Below are 23,343 nucleotides of genomic sequence, written 5' to 3'. Positions count from 1 at the left end.
TGAGAGAGGAGGGAAAACAGCTTCATCGATGACAAGTGGCAATATTTTATCGGGTTTTATTTTTGGGAAAAAGTAAGTAGAGCTTAGAGAGTTGAGAGTGAGAGTGAGAGTGCTTGGCTTCCCACGGCTTGGCTTCACACACATGTGTGCTTCACATGCCCCCGAGAAGTCAATGGGAACTGACATTTAACATTATAAATCGTGACTGCAGCCAAGTTGCAAGCAACCCCATTTTGGCCTGCATTTGGCTTGCGGAAATGATAAATTGAAAACTCATAAATTATGTGAAATTATGGCATGACAATCACCATGACGTTTGCTCTCGGTCTTGAAGTTAGCTGCGGCCAGTGTCGAAAATCTTCCTCCTCCTTCTCATTGCTCATTGTGTCAGTTGAGTGGAAACACTTTTGACATTTATTAACATTTTCAGACACTGCGTACAATTAAATTTCCTTCAACTGTGTGTGTATAAAATTTGTATATTCATTAAAGCGAGCCACGCGTAGGTATTCCAAAAGATACATAAATCATTTTTTGGATATGTCAGTCGCATTTTGCGTAAAAGCGGCCTAGATGAAGGCGGATTTAAAGAGCATAAGCTGATGCGGCTGCTGATGCTGATGGTAATGGTGAATGGTGATGCTAATGCTGACCATAGACTGCCATAACTCACTGTCAGTTTTCGAGGGGGCAAGTTTGCCTGTGGCTTAGCAACCACACGGCAAAAGCAAAAGCAGAGCAAGAGCCAGAGAGAGAGAAATTCGAGTAAAAACAATTGAATAAGTTGTTTCCATTGACCAAAATGAATTCAAAGTAAATTCGGTATTTAAAATGATGCACACACTCATACATATATATATATTCCATGTCAGCTACAGATACAACCACGAGTATCTCGAAGATACATGGAAAAATCTAAAGGTCTGTTGTCGGTTTGTTGCCGCCGCAACGTGTGTATCTTCTGTGTGTGTTTTATTTTGCGGCAAAATGGAAATGCGTTGTAAAATATGCTCAGATTCTCTGATTCAGATTCTGTTTCAGACTCTCGACGTATTCAAAGTGAGTAAATAGTTTGCCTCGAAACACAAACAATTCTACCCACACACACACACACATGCTCAGATACATTTATATCTTTCTCTTTCTCTCTCTGTGTCGAGTGTGGCAATAGTTTGCGGCTAATTTTGATTTATTTAAATATTATTTTATAACATTTCCTTTGGCATCTGCTGCTTTCATTTGTTTGTTTGCTCTCCTGACAAAAACTTAATGGATTTTCTCGTTCAACTTTAAGCTATCTTTAGTAAGTACTTAGTTGCCGATAATCGACAGCTGTCCCTCAGCCCCTCCTCGATGTGGTCTCGGAGACAACTCAACTTTCTTGCAACGTTGTGAATTCCAGAACGTTTTAGCCTCTGACGAAATTCCTGAACTTCGCTTTGTGCGTTTTCCAGTAATGTTGCCGCCCAGACGCTTGTCTGGTATTCCGATTCCTTCCTTCATCTTGCTCGCCTCAGGTCTAAAATTATACCAGACACAGCAGCGATTTATGTTTACCGTGCTCTTGCTCTTGGTCTTCATCTTGTTCCCCCCACCTCTGTGTTTCTCTTTGGGCAAGGTTATATGCAAATGCAAATGTGAGCACTTCAACTATGCAAATATTCACTCCACGCGAACGGCGAACTCCAAACTGCTCGCCCATAAAGTGTCCCCAAAAACATAAATGTTTGCGGAGCTAGCGTATAAGTTATTGCTGCTAGAGATACAACTATTTGGAATTTTACTTCTACTATTGCGTCTACTAAAAGTAGTATAACTTTAATTCAACTAATGTTTTCTTCTCATCTATAATTAACAAATTGTGCTGTCAATTGTTCTCCATTTCTATAGGTTTGTTTATACATTTTTCTTCAAGAAATCTTTTAAATAATATTATGTTCGAGTTTCTTGTAAATACTTTTATAAACTGGTTTAAGTCGAATTCTATGGTATATTTCGAAGGACCTTCGGTATATTTCAGTATTTTTACAGTATATGTTTCGTATATTTTAAGAATAATACCGCACTGTTTTGCTTTTATTCAAAAAGAGTAGAGAGAGAGAGTATATTAGTATTTTTCAGGTATATTATTTGGTATATTCTAAAATGAATACCACATTGTTTTGCTTTTATTCGAAATGAGTATGGTATATTTTGAATGTTGTAGTATATCAATATACCAAATGTAGCTTTAGGTATATTTCAGTATTTCCAAGCTATATGTTTCGTATATTTTTGTTTTGCTTTTATTCAAAAAGAGTAGAGACTTTCGGTATATATTAGTATTTTTGGGATATATTATATGGTATATTCTTAAATAAATACCGTACTCTGTTGCTTTTATTCAAAATGAGTATGGTATATTTTGAATACTATATCAATATACCAAACATAGCTTTTGATATATTTTAGTATTTTGTGGGTATATTAATTTGGTATATTTTCAAAATATTTCAGCACTTTTATTCAAAATGAGTATGGTACATATATTGTGATTGTTGTACTATATCAATATACCAAATCTAGCTTTTGGTATATTTTAGTATTATGGTGGTTTATTAATTTGGTATATTTTTAAAATAATACAACACTGTTTGCTATTATTCAAAAGGGGTAGCGGGACACTCACTTTCTCACTTGTTTCCAAGCACCTATAAATATTTTCCCAATAAAATAAACAGATGCATTTATACTACATTCCATTATAACTGATTCACTTATCACTTCAGCAAAATGTTTCTAATATTATTGCTCTATTTAATTGAATAAAAATGTATTTTTAATATAAATTCATTTATTTATGTTTCATTGTTGAACTATTTTCAAATGTCTGTTCACAAATGTTCACATAGATTAAATGGTTTTTTCCCTATTTTTCTTTCATTTTTTTACAATAGAAATATCGCAACGATTATCGCTAAATTGATGTGTAAATTGCTGCATTCCATCTTGTTTATTTATTTATGAACATATCGAAATGTGGGACAAATCATGTTCATTTTTTTTTGCGATGAGTTTTGTGTAACATATTTATTGACACTGACGCGGAGAGCTTTGAGTGGCTTAAAATGTCGGAATATGCTAATACAGAGAGCGTGTGCAGCAAGTTTGTCATTCGCTCAGCTATTGAATTATTTCGATGGCACTTTTTTCGGAGTGTTTAATTGAATAATATCCGAGTGTAAATGAATTCACAGGTCGAAAAATTAAATTATTAACATTTTTGTGCAGTGCGACGCAATGCGCAAATGCGAAACGTTAATGCAACAGAATAACGGAATATTATATAAGCGAACGATATAATTAATTGCAAAATGTTTATGCAACGGCATGCTTTTGGCTTTTTACTATTATTATTTTTCATATTTTCAAGTTTTATTTGTGCAACTTTTTTTTGTGCTGTCTCCCCAGCTTGCGGCTGTTATGCAAATTATTTATTGTGTGAATGAAATGTAAATTTTTAATTGATTTATGCAATAACTACAAGAGCAAAAACAAAAACAAGCAAACTTCGGTGGAGTGTGCTCGACTGTGAGATGCCCGGTACTCATTGTGAATAAAAGTGAAACGGTGCGGTATAATATTTGAAATATACCAAATTAATATACCACAAAATACTAAAAATATACTAAAGGTTATGTTTAATATATAGCTATAGATATACCGCGTTCAAAATATATCAAATTATTGTACTACGAAAATACTAAAAATATACCAAAGGCTATCTTTGTTATATTAATAATGTACTTCATTCAAAATATACCAAATTGATATACCACAAAATTACTAATAATATACCAAAGTTCATGTTTAATATATAAACATAGATAAATTACGTTCAAAATATACTAAAGTATTATTCCACAAAAATACTAAAAATATACCAAATCTTATACTTGATCTATTGATTTGTACTACATTCAAAACATACCAAATTGATGCACCACTTAAAATATAACAAATGGTATATTTGTTATATTGATAAAGTGTTACATTCAAAATATACCAAATTAATATACCACAAAAATACTCAAAATATACCAAAGGGTGTATTTAATAAAGTACTTTATTCAAAACATACCAAATTGATATATCACAAAAATATATACCAAATGCTATATTTGGTATATTGTTAAAGTGTCACACTCAAAATATACTATAGAGTACAAAGTATATCACGTTATGTATTCAAAAGTATTTTTTACTAACTTCTACAATTTTGATCTCAGCAAAAAATCGAGTAATTATGAAATGAAAAAGTTATTATTGAATTTACCAAAAATAGGATCGGAGATGCCATTTGCCTTTAACATTCATTTCCTAGAGGCACAAAGTTATTATACCCTTTCATCCTTTGGGTAGCGGGTATAAAAAGGAGGCAAAAACTGAAAACTGTGTCACAACTGTGACGCACGCGATTTTCGTGTCGCATGCGATTTTCGTGTTGCGCGCGTTTTTCGGCGTCGTCTTCTGACTGACTTTATTAGCGAGAGAGAGAGAGAGAGAGAGAGAGAGAGAGAGAGAGAGAGAGAGAGAGAGAGAGAGAGAGAGAGAGAGAGAGAGTCGAAGTCTGTGCACTGCGATGGCAGTAACTGTTACAGTGCAGTCTAACTGTTGACACACACGCACAAATTGGATTTGCTAACGAGTTGAGGAGAGAGGAGAAAAAATGGGAAGTAAAATAGGAGGGGGAAGGTTGACAGTTGCCCGCTGTTTGTCACTTTTGGCACTTTTGTTATCATGTGGAGCCTATTGCTTGTTTGCATTGTTGTTCTCCCAGCTGCCAGCTGTTGTTGTTGTTGTTGTCACAGTTGCTGTTAGCCAAGAAGAGAGAGCAAAAAAAAAAAAAAGCGTTCGCGCCTGTTATTTATGGCTTCGATTATCCCCACACAATGGGCTGCGAAGCATGGGAGCTGGCCACGCCCCTTTTACCACCGGGGGAAAGTGTTTGCAAAAAGCAAAAGCCTGGCAACCAGTCAGCGAGGCAATAAAACAAAACGCACACGCTAACCAAGCCTAAAAAGGGGGGACAAAAAGTGTGGAGCAGCAGCTGCCCTTTTTTTTCGGGGGGGGGGGGAGCGAGAGAGGGCGAGTGGGAGAGAGAGAGAGCGATGGGGGTCAAAGACAGGCAGAGGCAGAAATCACAGAAGCAGCACAAGGACATGCCGCTAGGCAGGCAGCAGGCAACCAAAGAGGCTTTACGTATTTTCAATAGTTTCCATTGTGTACACACACACACACACCAACACATACAGCACTAAACAATCAAAGGCACACACACACATACATAGACAGAGACACATACAGGAACAATCTGTGTGCTGATTTGAACGTTTGAATTATGATTTTCATGTGGCGAAGTTTTAGTTTGATTTTCGCTTCGTTTCGTTGCTTTTGTCGCCCAAACAAGCGTTTTCCCTTTTGCCACCCCCTTTTCCCCTTTCCTTCCCTTCACTTCTCAGCATTTCGCGCTGCGAATTGTTGTTGAGTCGAGTCGAGCGACAAAATTTATATGCGCCACTAATGCGGGCACTTAAACTATACAAACAAAATGGCCCTTGTTCCCGTTAGCACAAGAGTGTGTATATGTGTGTGTGTGTGTGTGTGCGAGCGTGTGTAGCTAGTAAAAGTCGCTGGAGACTTTTGGCCCTGGCCATGTGAAAATGACTGAAATCGTATCGAGAATCAAAGGTCACTTTTGGGATCAATTCAAAAGGAATTGCCGCATTCAAATCGCTGCGAGGCACTTGTGAAAACACACACAGTCACACACACAACTGTAACGACGTTACGGTTAGCTGAAGCCACATATATATACATATATACTATATATATATATTTCTATGTCATGGCAGCTGCTGGAAGCTGAAAGCACGAAAGAGTCTCTCTGCTATAGATATTCAAACTAAATTGCGTCATCTATAACATGTGTGTGTGTGTTCGTTGTGTGTGTGTTCGTTGTGTGTGTGTGTGTGTTTGTGTTTGTCCTGACTGTCGATAGGAAATGAATTTTAATGATTGCCCAAAAAACTTTCGTCTATGGCTTGTTATCCCAACTCTCAGCTCCTTCTTCATCTCTCCCTCTCTGATTGCTTGTTGTTTTGCGTTTTGTCGCAGCGACCAGAAACTTTGCACATTAAATTGTTTACTTTTTGGCTGTCGCCTAAGTGGCCGATAACGATAACGATAACAATAACTAAGCGCAGCTAGCACACAACCTTGTGGAATTTGTATTTGTATTTGCATTTTCAATTTCAATTCGTATTCAATTGCTGACCGCCCATCTGTTTGACTTTTGGCTGTGGAAAACCCCGAATGCATTTTCCATGAAAACAACGCGTGGCTACGCCTCAACCATTTCTCCCCCCTCTCTCTCTGCTCTGTCTCTCTTAACGCATTTGCAGCTGTTGGCAATATGTCAAGAATCTCGAATGTGTTTTGCGCGCTTTTCCACATTCGTGGTGCGTATTTTTAGCCAGAGCTAATTAAAAATCAACTCGCATCAACAAATGCAGCAGCATACGCAAAAAGCCAAATGTGCATTTGTGTTTATGCATATTAATTAAACTATGCTTATACCCTGTAAACAGACGAAGAAAACGAGTCTATTATCTTCGACATTTCTTAAGGAATCATCTTGAAATTTGATTTACTTATATCTCATCAACTATTTTAATTGAGAAGCAAATTTCATTAAAATTGCTGCACAAATAAATGAGTTTTGTATTTTTAGAAAATTCCTTGGAACTCTCGAGTTGTTGCTAGCGCCATCTAGCGTCGAGCAGACTCATTGCGTTCGCTTTACAGCTCAGTTATTGTCAGCTCAGTCTGTTTTTTCGTGGTCGATCGCGTTGACTCCGCTGCCAGCTGCAGCTAATTAGCAGAGGCCAGCTTGAAGCACAGCTCCCTGTGGATTCTATAATTGGTTTTTGAATTTCCTCGAAACGCTCGCGGACTTTGACCTGCTCCTGCTTCAGATTCGTCAACGCTCGCAGTGGTTTTTCGTTTATTTTTCTAATTAATATGACAAGAAGCAGCGAGCCAAGGTAAAATTCCCTCAGCTGTCAGAAGTAGCTTAACTCTGCAAATAATACGCATACGCCACGTGTGTGTGTGACTTTAATAGTTGCTTTAAAAAGGGGATAATTAATTACAAGCATTTCTTTTCTGGTCGCCAGTGTGTGTGTGTGTGTGTGGGTGAAAGACTTTATCTTTGTGCTGCGATAAGAGAATAAATAATGAAAGACAAACAAAGTCAGTCAGTGGTGGCTGCGCTGACACCAAACAGAAGACAAAGACTGGGCGCTGTCATGTGTTTTAATGAAATAACCACGCCCCCGTTCACTTCCTTTGTCCGTCTCTGTCTCTGTGCTGCCTTTTGTTTTGTTTACATTGGATGCGGTTACAATTTGGCTGATTAAACAGGTGACAAGCCGAAACTTGGGCCAACAAAAAACCTCACTCAGTTGTAGTCGAAGGCGAAGGCGAAGTCGAACGCCCTCGCTCAATGCGAGCTTAATTATGGCAAGTAAAATGTTTTAGTTTTAAAGATAAATTATGCATTAAATGGTAAGCGAAAGTCGCAAGCGTTAAATAATTGTGTGTTGTGTTGTGTAAAAGAAGCAAAAGAAATTCCAACCACGAAAAGGGTTCGGGTTCAGGTTCAGGCAACTTTGGGTCACATTTGGCCACGCATTTCTTGGCCGGCCAAAGGGGGGGATGAAAGGTTAGACGCTGAAGAATATTAATTGAAGGATTAAAAGGCGTTTCAATGCGGCCCGCCTGCCAAACTAACTTTAATTTAAATTCAAATTTGGGTTCGGTTTTGCGTTGTATGGGCGAGGAGGAAAAAATGGGGAGGGACGATGCCACGTGCAAATATTTTTGAAAATTAAAAACGTTTAATTTAATTGCAGCTGATGTTAATTTAAATTGCAAAAATTTCATCGCTGACAAATGCCGCCTCATTAATATCAAACAAAGTTCAACCTTTCCGACAAAACTTTAAGCCGCTTCACTTCACTTCTTTCTCGTCTCCTCACCCCGTGCAACCACTTTAAATAAATAATTTGGCATTTCTGATTGACACCCAGCGGTTGGAGGGCTAACTTCCAACGAAGACAACGAACGAAGAGCAGCGGCAGCGGGGTCAGAGGTTGACTGCAAATCAGCGACAGCTGCGTCACCTGTTCGACTGGCGCGCATGTTGTCAAATTTAAGGTGGATTTGCTGCCAACCACAGTGCCAGGATATCACAAGGATAACAACAACAACGACAACAACAACAACAATGAGCAACCGCTGTGGCGTTGTCTGTGCATTTGCTTTATTTATATGAAGCTGTCAGAGCATCACACTGTCGTGGGGTGTTGACTGGATTTTGAGGGTGGCCTGTGAATGACAGCAAAGGCCGCAGTTTTTGGCAGTAACCTCTAACCTCACCCCCGTCCCTCTTCCAACATCCCCTCTCGAGTTCTGTGCAAAAGTGGTGTCTGAAGTGGGCGCATGACGTAAAATCCAAAAAAATATTTGCATACATACATAATTTAATGGGCTTCGACTGCAAATCGCTTGGCTAAAGCCGAGCATGTGTCTGGTTAATAACTGAAGGAGATCAGCAAAGAGGAAATTGGAAAAAAATATATATAGAAATTTGATTTGTGCAAAATATCGATTCGCATCAAAAAGGAGAGTTTGATGAACGATAATAAAATTGTGCTTATTTAGTTCATTATATTATACGAACATAAAGCATAAGAAAAGCTTAACTAAATCCATATTTATACTTAACGTATAACGGGTCTTACTTTTTGTGATCTTGGTATATGTTGAATGTAGTACCTTATGAATATACAAATTGCAGACTTTGGTATATTTCAGTATGTTTGCGGTGTATACATTTAGTACATTTTCATTGTGCTATAGTACTATATAAATATAAAAATGTAGCCTTTGGTATAATTTAGTATTTTTCATGCTTATCTCTTATGGTATATCTCTTTTGGTATATTATAGCATTTTTGTGTTATATTAATTAGGTGTATTTTGAATCTAGTTTCTTATCAATATAACAATTGCAGCCTTTGGTATATTTTAGTATTTTTTTTCCAATATTGGTAATGTTGGTAATATTAAAATGTTGCCTATGTTATATTTTAGTATTTTTAATGTTTATAAATTCGGTATATTTCGAACTAACCTGCACTAAATCAATATACCAAACATCCATTTTGGTATATTTCAGTTTTTTTGTGGTATATTAATTAGATTTATTTTGAGTGTAGTTCAATTACAATATAGCAACTGTTGTATTTGGTATATTTTTAGTATTTTTGTGGTATATTAATTCGGTATATTTTAAACTTAATACCGCACTCTTTTATTTCTATTCAAATTCGACTGTAGCTTTCTATCTCGTTTTAGAGCTGCCTTAATTTTTACACATATCACAACTCAAATATATTTAAAAGCCAGAAAAATAGCCACCAAAATATTTACACAAATCATAGCTTAAACATATTTCCTCAACAAATATTTATAGGCAATATTAAGCAGCAATCAGGCACGAACCTACTTAAAACAAACACCTTGAACCCTGATAAAGATCTTATTTAATTTCCTACTCGTTATCATAGTAATAAAAAGAAATGCTTTAGCAATGAATTTCAACTTTGATAAGAGAAAAGAGAAACCGACTAGACGAGCAGCAACCTTTTTTCTTTGGTCCTTCCAAGAAATTGCCAAGCAAAACTTAAACAGTCTAAAAGCGATTTGTTTTGGGGCCAGCCAAAGAATGCGTTTAAACATTTCGTAAACATTTTTCTAGTCAGGAAAAACTAAGCAACTTTCAAGATGAAAAGCCATGAGTAGAAATATGTTTAAATAGGTAAGAAATTTCTTTGAATAAGTTAGCAGAGAGTGAGAGTCAAGAAGTGAATGCTGATATGAATGGCTTTGCTTCATGTTTGGCAATTAGGATGCAAAAATAAATGATATTCGGCTAAGTGAACGAATTAGAGCAATTAAGAATATTGCGTTAACTGATTGATTTGGATTTCCATGCGTGAGTCGATTTCCCATTTTTTTTTGTTGTTGCTGTTTGTCTAATTAGTATTTTGGGCAAGTTGTAGTTGCTCTTCCCTGAGCGCAACGTATTTATTAATGTATTTCATAAGATGCCGGGTGGCTGTAATAAACGCATAAAGGATATTAATGAGCTGCTGTTTGTTTGGTTACGCCCCGAGCGGGAGTTGAACTCTGCTTTTGCACGATTTGCTTTTGCTTTTATTTCGGCTGAAAAGGCAACTAATTGCTTACACACACATACGCAGAGAGAAGAGCAAACTTATTGCTCATGCTGGCTGGCAGAGCGTTCGCATATTTCACAAATTGCGCATACGACATGTTAAACGGCGCACACACGCACACTAAGTAAACACACACATGGAGAAGACAGAAGCCAGTGAAGAGCGCATTATCAGGCCATAGTTGTTATTGTTGTCGCAGCCTGATGCATGCCTTTGTCATAATTCAACTTTTATTTGCACACACATGTGACTAAGGAAAGTGAAATGTGCTTTGAGTGGCGCTAAAAGTATGCCGCGTGGTGTAATAACGCCGCTTCTGTTGCTGTTGCTTTTGCTGTGACAGTGACAGCAGTGGTGCTTATGCTTGTCAGACGCATGCTTATGATAGCACACATCAGCACACACACACACACACTCGCACACTACATTGCATCTTAAAGCAAAGTCAGTTGCGATGTGTCTGATAAAAATGTCTTTGCAACGCGTCTAGCAGTTAAATTTATTATGTATTCTCTATATGTGTATAGTATAATATTATTATAATAATATTTTAAAATTTATGTCAGCTGCCACGCCCACTTCCCGCCCATCTGAAATGAAATAAAACGGGTTATGCGCCTTTGACTTTATGAGGCATGCGAATTGAGCAGCAGTCGGCATACGGCGCGTATGCTTGATTCGCCTTGGGTTTATGCAGCGTTAAATCTTGAGGAAATTGTGTCACATTATGATGAACATTTATGGCAAAGTTGAGCATTCTCTCCCCATAAATTTACACTCCATCTCACACACAGTCTCCGTCTCACATTCTCTCCGTCTGTCTCTCTGTCTGTCTGTCTGTTTGTGTGCGTTGTGCACCTGCCAGAGCTTGAATTAAACATGATGGAGTGGCTGCGGTAATTTGACAAGGCTCAAGGCTCGCATTCGCAATCTCAGGTCATGTTCTTGGCAGCTGGCAAAGCTGTAAGCAAATGTTGTTACAGGCCAAAGCCTGAGCTACACCTGTGATCCACCAATCAATAGACGGAGGTCCAAAAATAAACAAAATACATTTGATGTTGGTGCAGTTTTTGGTCAGACTTCAATTAGTTGATGAATATGTCGAATTAGAGAAATAACAGCTCAGACTATCAGACTAGTCCAGCAGTTGATATGTAGACACAGCTGTCGATGCCTTGTCAAATGTTTTGTCTGACGTTGCACCTCGAGTTGTTGTTGTGTTCCGAAGGGCAAACTTTTATAATTAGCAACGCTTTTCGTATATGCCATTTGTCTGTCCGAGCGAGCGAACCCGACAACATTTCCAATTAAAGGACATAAGACAATCGCAGCTGCTTCAGCTGCTGCTTCTGCTGCCAAGTTAATTAATCAGTAATAAAATATGCTAACTAACTGCCAAGAGCAGCAACAGAGGCAGCAACTACTAATGTTATGAGCCTCTCTCTGTTTGGAGAGTGTAGCATATGATGCCAGTCTGAAATTTACTAATGAGCAAAGTTTTGCCTCAGTCTCAGTTTGAGTCTGAGTCGACGACGATGTCGTTTGGAGTGTTTGTTCATTCATTTACAGGTAACACGAATCGAAAAGGAAGCAACTTTCTATGGGGTCGAAAAGAGAAATGTACGTAAATGTGCAAATAAATGCAAATGGCAAATGCGAAGCGTAGAAGAAGAGCAAGAAGCTTCTGCTCACATTTCATTCTCTCGAAAGTTCATAAAAATTTATGAACTTTTTCTGTTTTCTATACCCGCTACCCATAGGGTAGAAGGGTGTTCATGAAATGTATATAACAGGCAGAACAAAACATTTTGGTATATACAATAATAACTATACATAGTTTTTATGAGTCCTGCAAATTTGGTTGACAATCTAGTATATTTTGCAATATGTGGTATGTTTTGAATGAATATATCAATATACAAAATATGCTTGTTAGTATATTTTTAGTATATTAATTTGGTATACTTACTTAATTTGGTATACTTTGCTTTATATCTCCTTTGATATGTTTTTTTTTAGTATTTTTGCGGTATTTTATTTTGGTATATTTTAAATTTAATACTGCACTGTTTTCATTTTATTTAAAATGTGTGGTAAATTTGAAATGTTGTACTATATGAATATACCAAGTATATTCTGTGGTATATTTTCAGTATTTTTTCGGTATATTTTGGTATTTTTAAAATTAATTCCTCACTGTTTTGATTTCATTTAAAATGTGTGGTAAGTTTTAAATGTTGTACTATATTAATATACCAAGTATATTATGTGGTATATTTTCAGTATTTTTTCGGTATATTTTGGTTAATTTCAAAATTAATTCCTTACTGTTTTGCTTCTCTTCAAAATGTATAACGGGTATCGTACAGTCGAGCACACTTGACTGTAGCTTTCTTACTTGTTCTGTTTTTTCTTCTTTTTTTTTGCGTGTCTCCCTCGCTCATTAAGACTTACTGCTGCTGCTGCGAACCGAAAAACGCACATACGCAATAGACACAGAATGTTGCATAATTACAAGCGCGGCTTTCTGGGTTAAGGTGAGCCATCGCCACAGCAACAACAGTGAGTCAGATGTGTGTGTGTCTGTGTGTGGGGAATCATTGAGGCAGCCTGTCAACGCGCTTGTCGCAACCAGGCGCAGTCCATTAATGCAGCCAGCCAAAGTCAAACAAGCCATGACACATGCGTGGCTGCAACGCATCGCTAACTTTGGATGGGCAGGGGGTTGAGTTTATCAATTTTGATGCGTTGTTTAATGACCAAGGTCTGCGCTAAGCACGCAATTAAAAGGCACAACCATCGCAACAACAACAATGTTAGTAGTACTTTCCTCCCTCAGGGGTTTAAGGTGTATCTCGCTGCTGCTGTGGCAGCAACATAAATCTATGGCTGCTGTTGCCTTAATTACGAGCCTCACATTGAAATGCGCCATTAATCACACTTCATCGATGCGTTCGGCAGGCATAAAACATCCAATTTCGGTTTGACTCGCAACCCTTGAACCGATTTTACGAGCTCAGCTCAAGAGTAGGAGCGAAGGGAAGTCAGTAAAGAATTTTATTAGCACTTTTCATATTTCACAAGCAGAAATGGATCAAAGTTGTTGTCTGTTTATATCACATACCAAAAAAATACTCACGTTTTTTTCTCCCTCTTTCTATTTGCAGGCAATAAAAGTGCAAATAAACATGTAAAAGGACATAAAGATGCCAATGAAAGGAGCAGGACACATGCCACATACTCCAGTTGAAATGTGCTTTTTATGTGCGCAACTCTGCAAAGTCAAAGCCAACTAAAGGCTCGCTGGCGCTTCATTAAAGTCAAAAGCGGAAGCGGAAACGGAAATAGCCAACAACGAACAACACAATACGCAGCAGACTGCGTGTGTGTGTGTTTGAGTTTATTAACATCAGCTTCATCAGCCAACTCGGAATTGCTGTGTTGTTGCCATGTTTTCAGTTTCGATTTCAGTTTCAGTTTCATTGCTTTGACTGTGTTTCTTTTTTTGTTTTTTCTGCGGGCCAAATTCGAAGCTCTCTCGCTGCACATAAATGACGAGGCGTCTCTGCGTTCGAGCACAACGCAATGACAGCCATGCAGTTTTTAATAACAGCACCACACGAAATACCAACAACAACAACAGCAACAAACATGCAACCAACCACAGCAACAACAACAACTACAACGACAACAACAACATCACGGACATATGGACAACGGCAACAACAGCACAACACACATCGAAAATCACGCAGAAGGTGCACGTTGCTGTTGTCCAAGTTGATGTTGCCACTGCCACAGACGACGTTGCAGCTGCCACTGTTGCCACTGCGATTGCGCTTGGATCTGGACACTTGCAAAACGGTTTCAATAGTCTGCCTTGTGCTGTTGTCGCTGCTCTGCCTGCTGCCAGCGAGCACATTGGCAGAGGAGGAGTCACAGGATTTCCAAAAGAACAGTAAGTACAAACGAATTAACTACACGACGAGTGCTTCAACAAAAACGTTGCAAACTCTGAACACGAAAATACACTGTCCAATGTAACTCGACTTTATTTGGTTTAATTCGATAGTACACTTATATATACTTTATATGAAATAATGTCAACAATTTATGTTAAAGTTGTTTATGAAAAGCAATATTCTTTGAAGAGCGTGTCAACTAAAATTTCCTAACTAAAAGTAAGTGAAAAAGAAGTACAAAAAGAGAAGCTAGAGTGTTTAAGATGTAAAGTGTTATTATATTATATGTTTCTACTGCTGGTAATATGAAGTTGAGCTTGGAATTTCAACAAAATTCGTAAACTAAATACTACTAAACTAAAGGACACTTTTTATTATTTAATTGTTAAGTATGCCTATCGTAAATTTCAAATTCTTGAAGTAAATAAAATCGGAATTTTTTGAGAAAAAGCTTGAGTGTTTCTCATGTGAGTTATTCATATATTTCTCTGTTGTCTTAAAGCTAAAGTTATTTAATAAATTTGCGCAGTATCGGAAAAGTTTACTCCAACTAGAATCATTAAAATACAGCTGATACAAATTCAGTATAAATTCTTAATAAATATTCATGCTAAATAAGTGAGAGATCTTTCTATTGCCAATAATGAACTTTTTGCTAAAGCAAATAGAATAAGAAATATAAATATTTATTTCCGCTTTTTGAATTGAAAAACAAGTTTGTGTATGGAATATGTGAGCAATCTTTATACAGTCAACTTTAAACTTATAACTAAAACAAATGGAATAAAAACTCCTCAGTTTCCATATTTTTAAGTTTAAAGCAGAGAGAGGTTTTTAGTATATTATAAGTTAAAGGTTTTCATGAACTTTTAGCAGTAAAAATAATACTACAACTAGAAACCCCAAACTAAAAGTGAAACAAATCGAATTTAAATTATAAATATTTCATCATTTTCATCCTTTTTAAACCGAAAAACAAACTTGGTTGTTAAATATGTGAAAGACTTTTAATATATCTGTTTTGCCTACAATAAACTTTTAGCTAAAACAAATAGAATAAGAAATATAAATATTTATTTATGTATCCCCATTTCAATTTAATATGAAATAAATCTTTCTACAGTCAACTTTAAACTTTTGACTAAAACAAATGGAATATAAATTATAAATATTTATTCTGTGTTTAAATTTCTGGACAGGCAAACATAAAAACACATCAACTGTGTCATTAAAAATCTACAATATGTGCGTTCCATTAGTCTGATATTGATTTTATTGAGTTAAAGGCGAAATGAAAAACTGATTGAAAATCATATTTATATGATTTGCAATACATACTTTTTTTGTGTGGGCTCCTTTTACTTATCTTCCTTCGACTGGCAACGGATCATAAATATATTAAGTTGAGTTATGTAAAGCTCTGCTTGAGGGCAGTTTCGGGGTCAGTGCGACTTCTGTTCTCTACACACACACACTCAGACTACTTCAGCTGGAGATTGAAAAGTATGCCAAAAAAAGAGAGAGAGAGAAGAGAGAAAGAAGGACACTCGATGTGGATTCGGGGTATTCGCACACGTTTGCACAAAATGGTGGCTGTGCAAGCATTTTGTGCAAACTTGCAAATCATTCAACGATTGCCAAAATGCTTATCAATGTGCGTTACATAAAACGTGCAACATTTTTTCCTCATTCTCTTTACGCTTGAGTCTTGTTTTTTTTTTTGAGGGAATTTCGAAAAACTTGAAGGGAAACTTGCGAGCCAGCAGTTTTGGCCAAACAACTTTATAATTTGCGAGGTCGAGCGAATGTGTCTGAGTGTTGTGTGTCTGTCTCTGAGTGTATGTGCGTGTGTTTGCGTGTGTGACATGGCATGCTTTTTACGATGCCATCAACTGGTTGTTGTAGTTTACGCTCAGATTATTTGTAGAGCTGAGCTAACCTTGAGGCAACGACAGCAGCAACATCAACTTGGGTCATATCTCATTTCCCATGGCGACCCAGGTCTCTGTTCCCTGTTACATTTTTAGCATGCCCCACCTCCTTCGTTCTCCCTCTCTCTCTCTCTCTCTCTCTTTCCGTTCTCTCTCTCCTCCCTCCAACCACTCGACAAAAAAACAAATCATAATTCGACATCGACATCAGCATATTTTCTTGTTTTTTTTTTTTTTTTGGGGTGTTGTCTCTTGTCTGCTGCCCTTCCATTTGTCCATCCGTCTGTCTGTCTGTCCGTCCGTCTGTCTGTCCATCTGTCTTGTGTCTTTTGTTGCTGCTGCTGCTGCTGTTCGGTTTTGGGCCAAATCCTGTCATAAATTGTGGCCCAAAGAGCGAGACACATTTTCTGGCATTTTCTATTTCGTTTGCCGATGCGCGGGATTTTGTATTAAATTGAATTTCGATGCTTGGATTTAGATTCTCGCTCTCTCTCTGTCTCTCACTCTCTTTTACTCTACTTGCTAGATTGGCTTTAGTCTGCGCATTAAATTTAATTATGTGTGCTGCTTTATTAGCAAAACGGGGCGCTGCCCAGGCCTCTTGAGAATAGCTGCGGAAAATTTCCATTTTAAGTTTTCAGTTTTTGTTTGAGCAAATTCAAAGTCAACTTTGCCACATGCTGCTGCTGTCTCACGTTTGCCTGATGATGCTTTAAGTGGTAGTCGAATGTGCTGCGTAACATTGCCACATAAACAACTACAACAAAATATGAGCATGGGGCATGCAACATAGACAGAATACACGCTGCGACAATCGCTGCTTGCCACTTGGCAACGGCTTCCGTTTGTCGCATGAATATTTTCATCATAATCGTCGCTATTTTTATGTTCACAACATATTTTTTGTCGACTTTGTGTGTGTGTTGCACGTAGCACGTAGTTGTGTTGCACGTTAAAGTAGAGCTACGTCTATCGAACTGAAGCTCTTTGGCATTAGCACTGGATTTGTTGGCTATGCAAATCTCCAGCTGTGTCTCCGCTGCAGGCTTTGTTTTGATGGGCAATCAACACGCGGCAGAAACAACAACAACAACAAAAGAAAATACACTAACGTCGAACAACCCTCAACACAAAAAGGGGGCAGAAGTGAGGCAAAGGGGGCGTGGTTGCGGCTCGGATCAGAGGCAATGCTCAAATTGCAATGTAAACAACATTTTTAGAGTCGAAGTTGAAGTTGAAGTCGAAGCGCCTCATCAGCGCGTCATTTGTGCTTGTAAATTGATTTTTTGTTAATTTTTATGAACTTCAAAGGGAAAAACATAACAAGAAAGCAGGCAGACTGAAGAAGAAGGGTGCGACACATGTGTGTGTTTGTCCGCAAGGCAAAAGAAGCGTGGAAATATTTTTGAAATACACTCACATAGATGCAGATACATCTGCAGATACAGATACATGCATATATATTTATTTATAAACACGCGCGCGCGTTCGCAGTGTCAAAACAACGTCACAAGCAGCAAAAGGGAGCGAGGGACGGGGGCAAAACAGGGGGAGAAGCGCCACAAGTCAAGTGCAGCAAACGGATGGGGCATTCAGCGTGGTAAAAAAACGAGAGAGAGAGAATAAAATTCATGTAGCTGGCACGTTGCGCCAAGATGCAAAGTTCAATTTCACATGTGGAAAATAACAGCAGAAATATTGTGGGGACGACGAGCGAAGCGAACAGAAATATAACAGAGGAAGCACATGTCACAGTGCACACTGTACGTGCAAGGATGCTGTTGCATGTTCTTCACCCCCCTCTCTATTCCCCTCTCTCTCGATGTGGGAGCGCGGACGAGAGGAATACAAAGTGGAAACAACTGGCGATGCATCTTGACAGACGACAGAGGACGCACGACAAGCGACGCAACGCAACGCTCGACGGCAGAAAGAGGCAAAATAAATGGCATAGAATAATACGCAGCGCATGTGACAGAGGCAGAAGGGAGACAGAGAGAGAGCGAGTGAAAGAGATGCTAAGACAGTTTATAAGGAATGCAATAGATGGTATAACATTACAGGACCAAAAGAAATAAAGTATAAATCACAGTATCTGTGACAAGAAAATACAGATAAAATAATATTAAAAAGCTATACGCCTTATTTACAATAGTTTATTAACGTGTTAGTCCAAAAATAAATTAACAATCCGGTATATTTCATACTGAATGGTATATTTTCAATAGAACGATTTAAAGATATACCAAATGAACTTCAATATAGTGGTGTATAATTGACCATTTGGTATATTTTGAATGAAACGGTATATAAATATAACAAATAAGCCCATAGAATAATTCAGTATTTTTTCGGTTTTTAAATATAGAGTTGAATACTATTTCTTATTTTTTTCTAACTATAATTGAGTCTGAGTCTGAAAACTGGCAGCTATAAATGTTAAAAAGCTGTACACTTATTTTTAATAGTTTGTCAATATATTATTCAAGAAACAAGTTAACAATCTTGTATATTTTATGCTGAAAGGTATATTTTGAATGTCACAGTATATAAATATACAAAATGATCCTGTGGTATATCTCGGTATTTGACAATATGGTATATTTTGAATGTAAAGGTATATAGATATACCAAATGAGCCCCTGGTATATTTCAGTATTTTGAATTGAATACTCTTACTTATTATTTTCTAATTTTCTAACAATCTATGGAAATCTGTGGCAAGAAAATACATATAAAATACATAATACCATTTCTAAATGTTAAAAAACTATACACTTTATTTTGAATAGTTTGTCAACATGCACTTATCTTATTCAAAATAAAATAAATATGACTCGGCAGCAAGTTATAAATATATAGAAAATTATGTGTAAACAAAAAATGTTATGTTTGCATAGTGTTTGCAAGCATTATCATAACTTAGCACATAGAAAAAGTCTCTGGCAAATAAAGCAGCTTATACAATAAATAAAAATAACGACTCTAACAATGCATACGCAGAATTGTCAAGATATCTCTCACTCCCATTTCCATTCCCATTCTCATTTCCAATTCCCATGTTCTTGTTCCCATTTCAACTTGTATCTACAATGTTTTGTGTTGTTTTGTTTGCTGTTTCCAGCAAAATAATATATTTCAGGCGAAGACAAAAGATGCTGCTGCTGAAGCTTGGCCTCGTCCGCTGGCGATTTTCCTCAATGTTTTTCAAAACATGTGCTCTCTTCATTTGCCTCAATGCACTTTCCGCCGTCCATAAATATTGCACTTGCAATAGCTCGAGCTATTTGTATTGCATTTCTCTGTGTGTCTTGTCGTTGTTGTTTATGAACTGCAACTGAAACTCGCCCTAATGCGAGCTCTGTCCATGGCCATAAGCAATAAGAGCAGTAACAACAAGTGGCTACTGAGTAACTGCCACTTCCTGTTTAGCGCGAAATTTCAATTATGAACGAACATGATTGCTCCCCTCTTTCCTTTTCCCCTCTCTTTGAGCCAAAAACAAAGCGGGAAAAAATGTAATATTTTGTAAGTTTTTTCTTGCTGTTGTTGAAATCGCTTTGCTCCACTTTCATGGGCGTTGGGGCGTGCACTTCGTGCAGCTGTTTCATTTCTGGCCTGCCACGGATCAGATACGGATATATACACAGATATATACTATATAGATGTATATGTGTGTGTGTGTGTGGAGAGTTATAAGTTACTGCGCCCGCTGACTACTCAAACGTGACTGTCCAAAGTTTTTCAATAAACTTTAACAAGAAAACATTAAAAAGCCACAACGATGGCGCTCACTCGCATTTCCATTGCCATTTTCGGTATTTCCCCATTTTCAACATTTTTCCCCCATTACAGCTTCGATGTTTTTTTCGTTTTTTCGTTCTTCTTCGCTGGCAAAAAGTCAAAGCTTCAACTCTATAAAAGCGGCAAATAGTTGTGTGAAAATGCTGCTGCCACGCCCCCGTTTTACCAGATCCGCTCTTTGTTATTCGCCGACTCTCAACTCCTGCCCCAGCTCCTCCTCCTGCCCCTTCCCCTTCCCCCTTCAACAGCTGCTGCTGCTGCTCATTCGAGCGCTGAAATATAAATTTCACATAAAAGGCAAATCTACAGCACATCTTCTGCTTCTGCTTCTGCTTTTCGCCTTGGACTCTGCTGCAGCTGCTGGCTTCGACTTCAGCTTCAGCTCTGGCCTTAGTGGCTGCTTATGCCACCCGCGAGGCAGCCACCGCCCAGTTAGTGCCGCATTACGCGGCAACGAAATGAAATAAATATCATTTTATGACTTTTTAACTTGCTTGCGCTGCGTCTCGGTTCCCTAACAAGCGCAATAAATGCAACACCAAGAATGGAGAGTGAAGAAGGCATATAAAGGGAGAGAGTGAGAGGGAAAGAGAGGAAGAGAGAGAGAGGGAGACAGAGAGACATAGAGGGAGTTAAAGAGACAGAAAGAGACAGACTCGCAGCACTTACAAGCTACACACTTTTATAGTCTACAACATCCTTTTGTGTTGATATTTTTAGCTGCTCGAAGCATTTGCATTTTGCACTTGATTGAGCGAGTCCCCCCTTCACTTTCCCCTCTTCTCTGTGTCAGTGAGTAATGCTTCCGTTAATCAACGTTGTGCCATGCCCCCGTTTGAAAAGGTGTGAATCAACAAATGGCGAGACAACCTCCTGCCAAATAACCAACATCGTTTGTTGCTCTTGTCGTCAACATGATTTGGCCTTTGCTGTTGCCTTTCTACTTTCTGCTTTCTGCGTTCTGCTTTCGCTCGCTTAACGCTTCGCTTCACGGGGGTTATTTTTACCCCGAAATTAACCCTTTCGGGCATAAGGCACTCATAAAAAATTCAATTTTATGAGCACTTTTATTTGGCCACTTTTCGTTTTTTTCTCTCTCTTTTCGTCTGCACATGCCAAAATCGCATTAAAAAGCCCAGCTGAAACGCCACTGGTCAAAAAGACTGAATCAAACCGAATCACTCAACTGTAGCTTGGCAAGGATTTAGTGGAAATGTCACCGCCATACTTCTTACACTGTAATTATATAGCTTTTTGTGCCCCCCAACCAACATCATCGATACCCTAACCTATGAGACTGTTTGGAAGAGGGTCTTCCAAGCACTTGCGACTGATCCACTTAATAGCCAAAGCTTTTCATTAAAATGCAATTTAATTAAATTCTCTTGATTTCTGAAGGGTTCATTCTATCATTGTCAACAGCGAGGGTAGCAGAGATACACTGAAAAAAGACAAATTTCTAAAGCCATTCGTATTAAAAATTCTGTTCTTAAAATTAGACCATAATAAGATCAAATATCATTTCAGCATGTTATTTAAGAAATAAGTTGACGATTTGGTATATTTTGTGCTGAATGGTATATTTTTAATATATGATATTCTGAACATTTTTTTTTCGGTATATTTACTAGGAATATTTTAAAAATGTTTTACTTTTTTTTGGTATACTAACTAAAAATATTCTTAAAAGAATCCCGCAATGTTTTACTTTTTTGGTGTATCAATTAGGTATATTATAAAAAGAATTCCTCAATATTTTGCTCATTTAAATCTCACTTTGTTCTATCAAAATCCTAAAACTAAGAACATTTTTCTACAAAATACCAAAAATACTACAATACTAAAACTAAGAACTTGGCTCTTATATCAAATGTTCTTGAAATCAAAATGTGTTTTCTAACAAACATTTTCATGTTCTTGACGCATTTCTTAAGCCAAAGTTCTTAGTTTAAAGATTTAGGTTTTATAACTTATTTTCCAGTGTAAGTTTAAGGGAATGTGCAATAAAAACAACCGCTGCAATGAAATGTTTCTTTCGTTGTGGCATCTTCAGTTGCAGTCTTGACTTTACGTATGTTTTTTCCAACTTTTAATTGCTCCAGTTAACATTAATTTTGTGGCAGGAACTTTGTAGTTGTTTATTTATATTTAAATATTATTCGTTAACTTTGCTTGCATGTCACGTTAATTAATTGTGGACATATTCAGGCACAGTTTAGCTGAGTTTAACCCATTCTTATTCCCATTTGCGTGACTCAGTCTAAATGCCATTAACTCCTGATGTTTACAGGATATTTCCGTTGTGATTCACCTCAAGTGAAGTGCGTGTCTGTGACTGCTCTCTTTGTTGATGTTTTGTGAGTTGTGATTCACGGGCAGCTCAACTGACCCTCGACACGCCTAGCAGCAGCAGCAGCAGTAGCGTATCATGTATACGACTAGTAGACCCAGAGGCAGAGGCCAAGCTGCAGCTGCCACGCTTCAGTGCACCCCACGGACTCAAACTCGGACTCCGACTCGGACTGGGCTTTTGTAATTTTTATCGCTGCCCGGCATGCGCTTTTGCCAAAAGTTCGGGAAGGCGGGGTTTGGGGGTTTCGGTCTTCTGTGACCTTTTGTTCGAGGCGGCGATCCAGAGCGCCTGTTTATGTTTATGTTTGGGCAACACGCCTTTATGATTTCTGTTTGATTGCCGCCGCCAAACAAGCAAGCGCCATTAGTCACACATTGCGAGAGAGAAAGAGAGAGGGGCTTAAGAGAAGGGGTAGGGGAAGGGGTGTTGTATTGGCGTTCAAGTGGAAAATTGAATTTATCACTTGAACATGCCAAGCAAAACGGCCTTTTGCCATTGGCTTTCGGCTTTGGCTTCTTTCACTGCTAATTCGCAACACAATTCGTTGGAAATTTCTGTTGGCAAATCTATTTGAGACATGTAATCAACTCGTTTGTGCATATTTTACAGCAACTCCCCTCCTACTTCCCCTCCTCAACTTCTCTCCCTTTCAATTGTTTTGCAACATTTTCCACTTGAGTTCGCCGCTTTGGCTTTTCATGTTGACCCTTTGACTTGGCACGCGTTCTCATTCTTTTCCGTGTGTTTTTACTCAACGCTTTTTTTTTATCTAAGCGTTAATTGAAAATTAGTCGGCAAGGGGGCGTGGCCAGCGGCACGGAAATGGGCGTTGCATGCAGACGCAGGCAGTGGCTGTAATTTGTGTAATTTGCATTTTTATTAAATTTTAATTTACACACACAGTACGTTTGCAATACCCTGTAGCAGTACTAAAATAAAGGTAGTTT

At 37.9% G+C, this 23,343-nt stretch overlaps 1 protein-coding gene across 4 annotated transcripts in view; it reads left to right on the top strand.

The window, feature by feature from the left end:
* LOC117574260 (sialoadhesin) overlaps positions 1 to 23,343 on the top strand; it is a 79,450-nt gene that overhangs the window by 13,360 nt on the left and 42,747 nt on the right. For all 4 annotated transcript variants that reach the window (XM_034257994.2, XM_034257993.2, XM_052006675.1 and 1 more), the window contains exon 2: positions 13,514 to 14,304. In XM_034257994.2, the coding sequence (XP_034113885.1) occupies positions 13,932 to 14,304 (373 nt within the window). In that variant the 5' untranslated portion in view covers positions 13,514 to 13,931. The remainder of the gene's footprint in view (positions 1 to 13,513; positions 14,305 to 23,343) is intronic.

This window comes from Drosophila albomicans, chromosome 2R (assembly GCF_009650485.2).
Source record: "Drosophila albomicans strain 15112-1751.03 chromosome 2R, ASM965048v2, whole genome shotgun sequence".
In the NCBI taxonomy this organism is placed as follows: domain Eukaryota; kingdom Metazoa; phylum Arthropoda; class Insecta; order Diptera; family Drosophilidae; genus Drosophila; species Drosophila albomicans.
The sequence above is the reverse complement of the archived record's forward strand: the minus strand, read 5'-3'. Positions and strand labels throughout refer to the sequence as shown.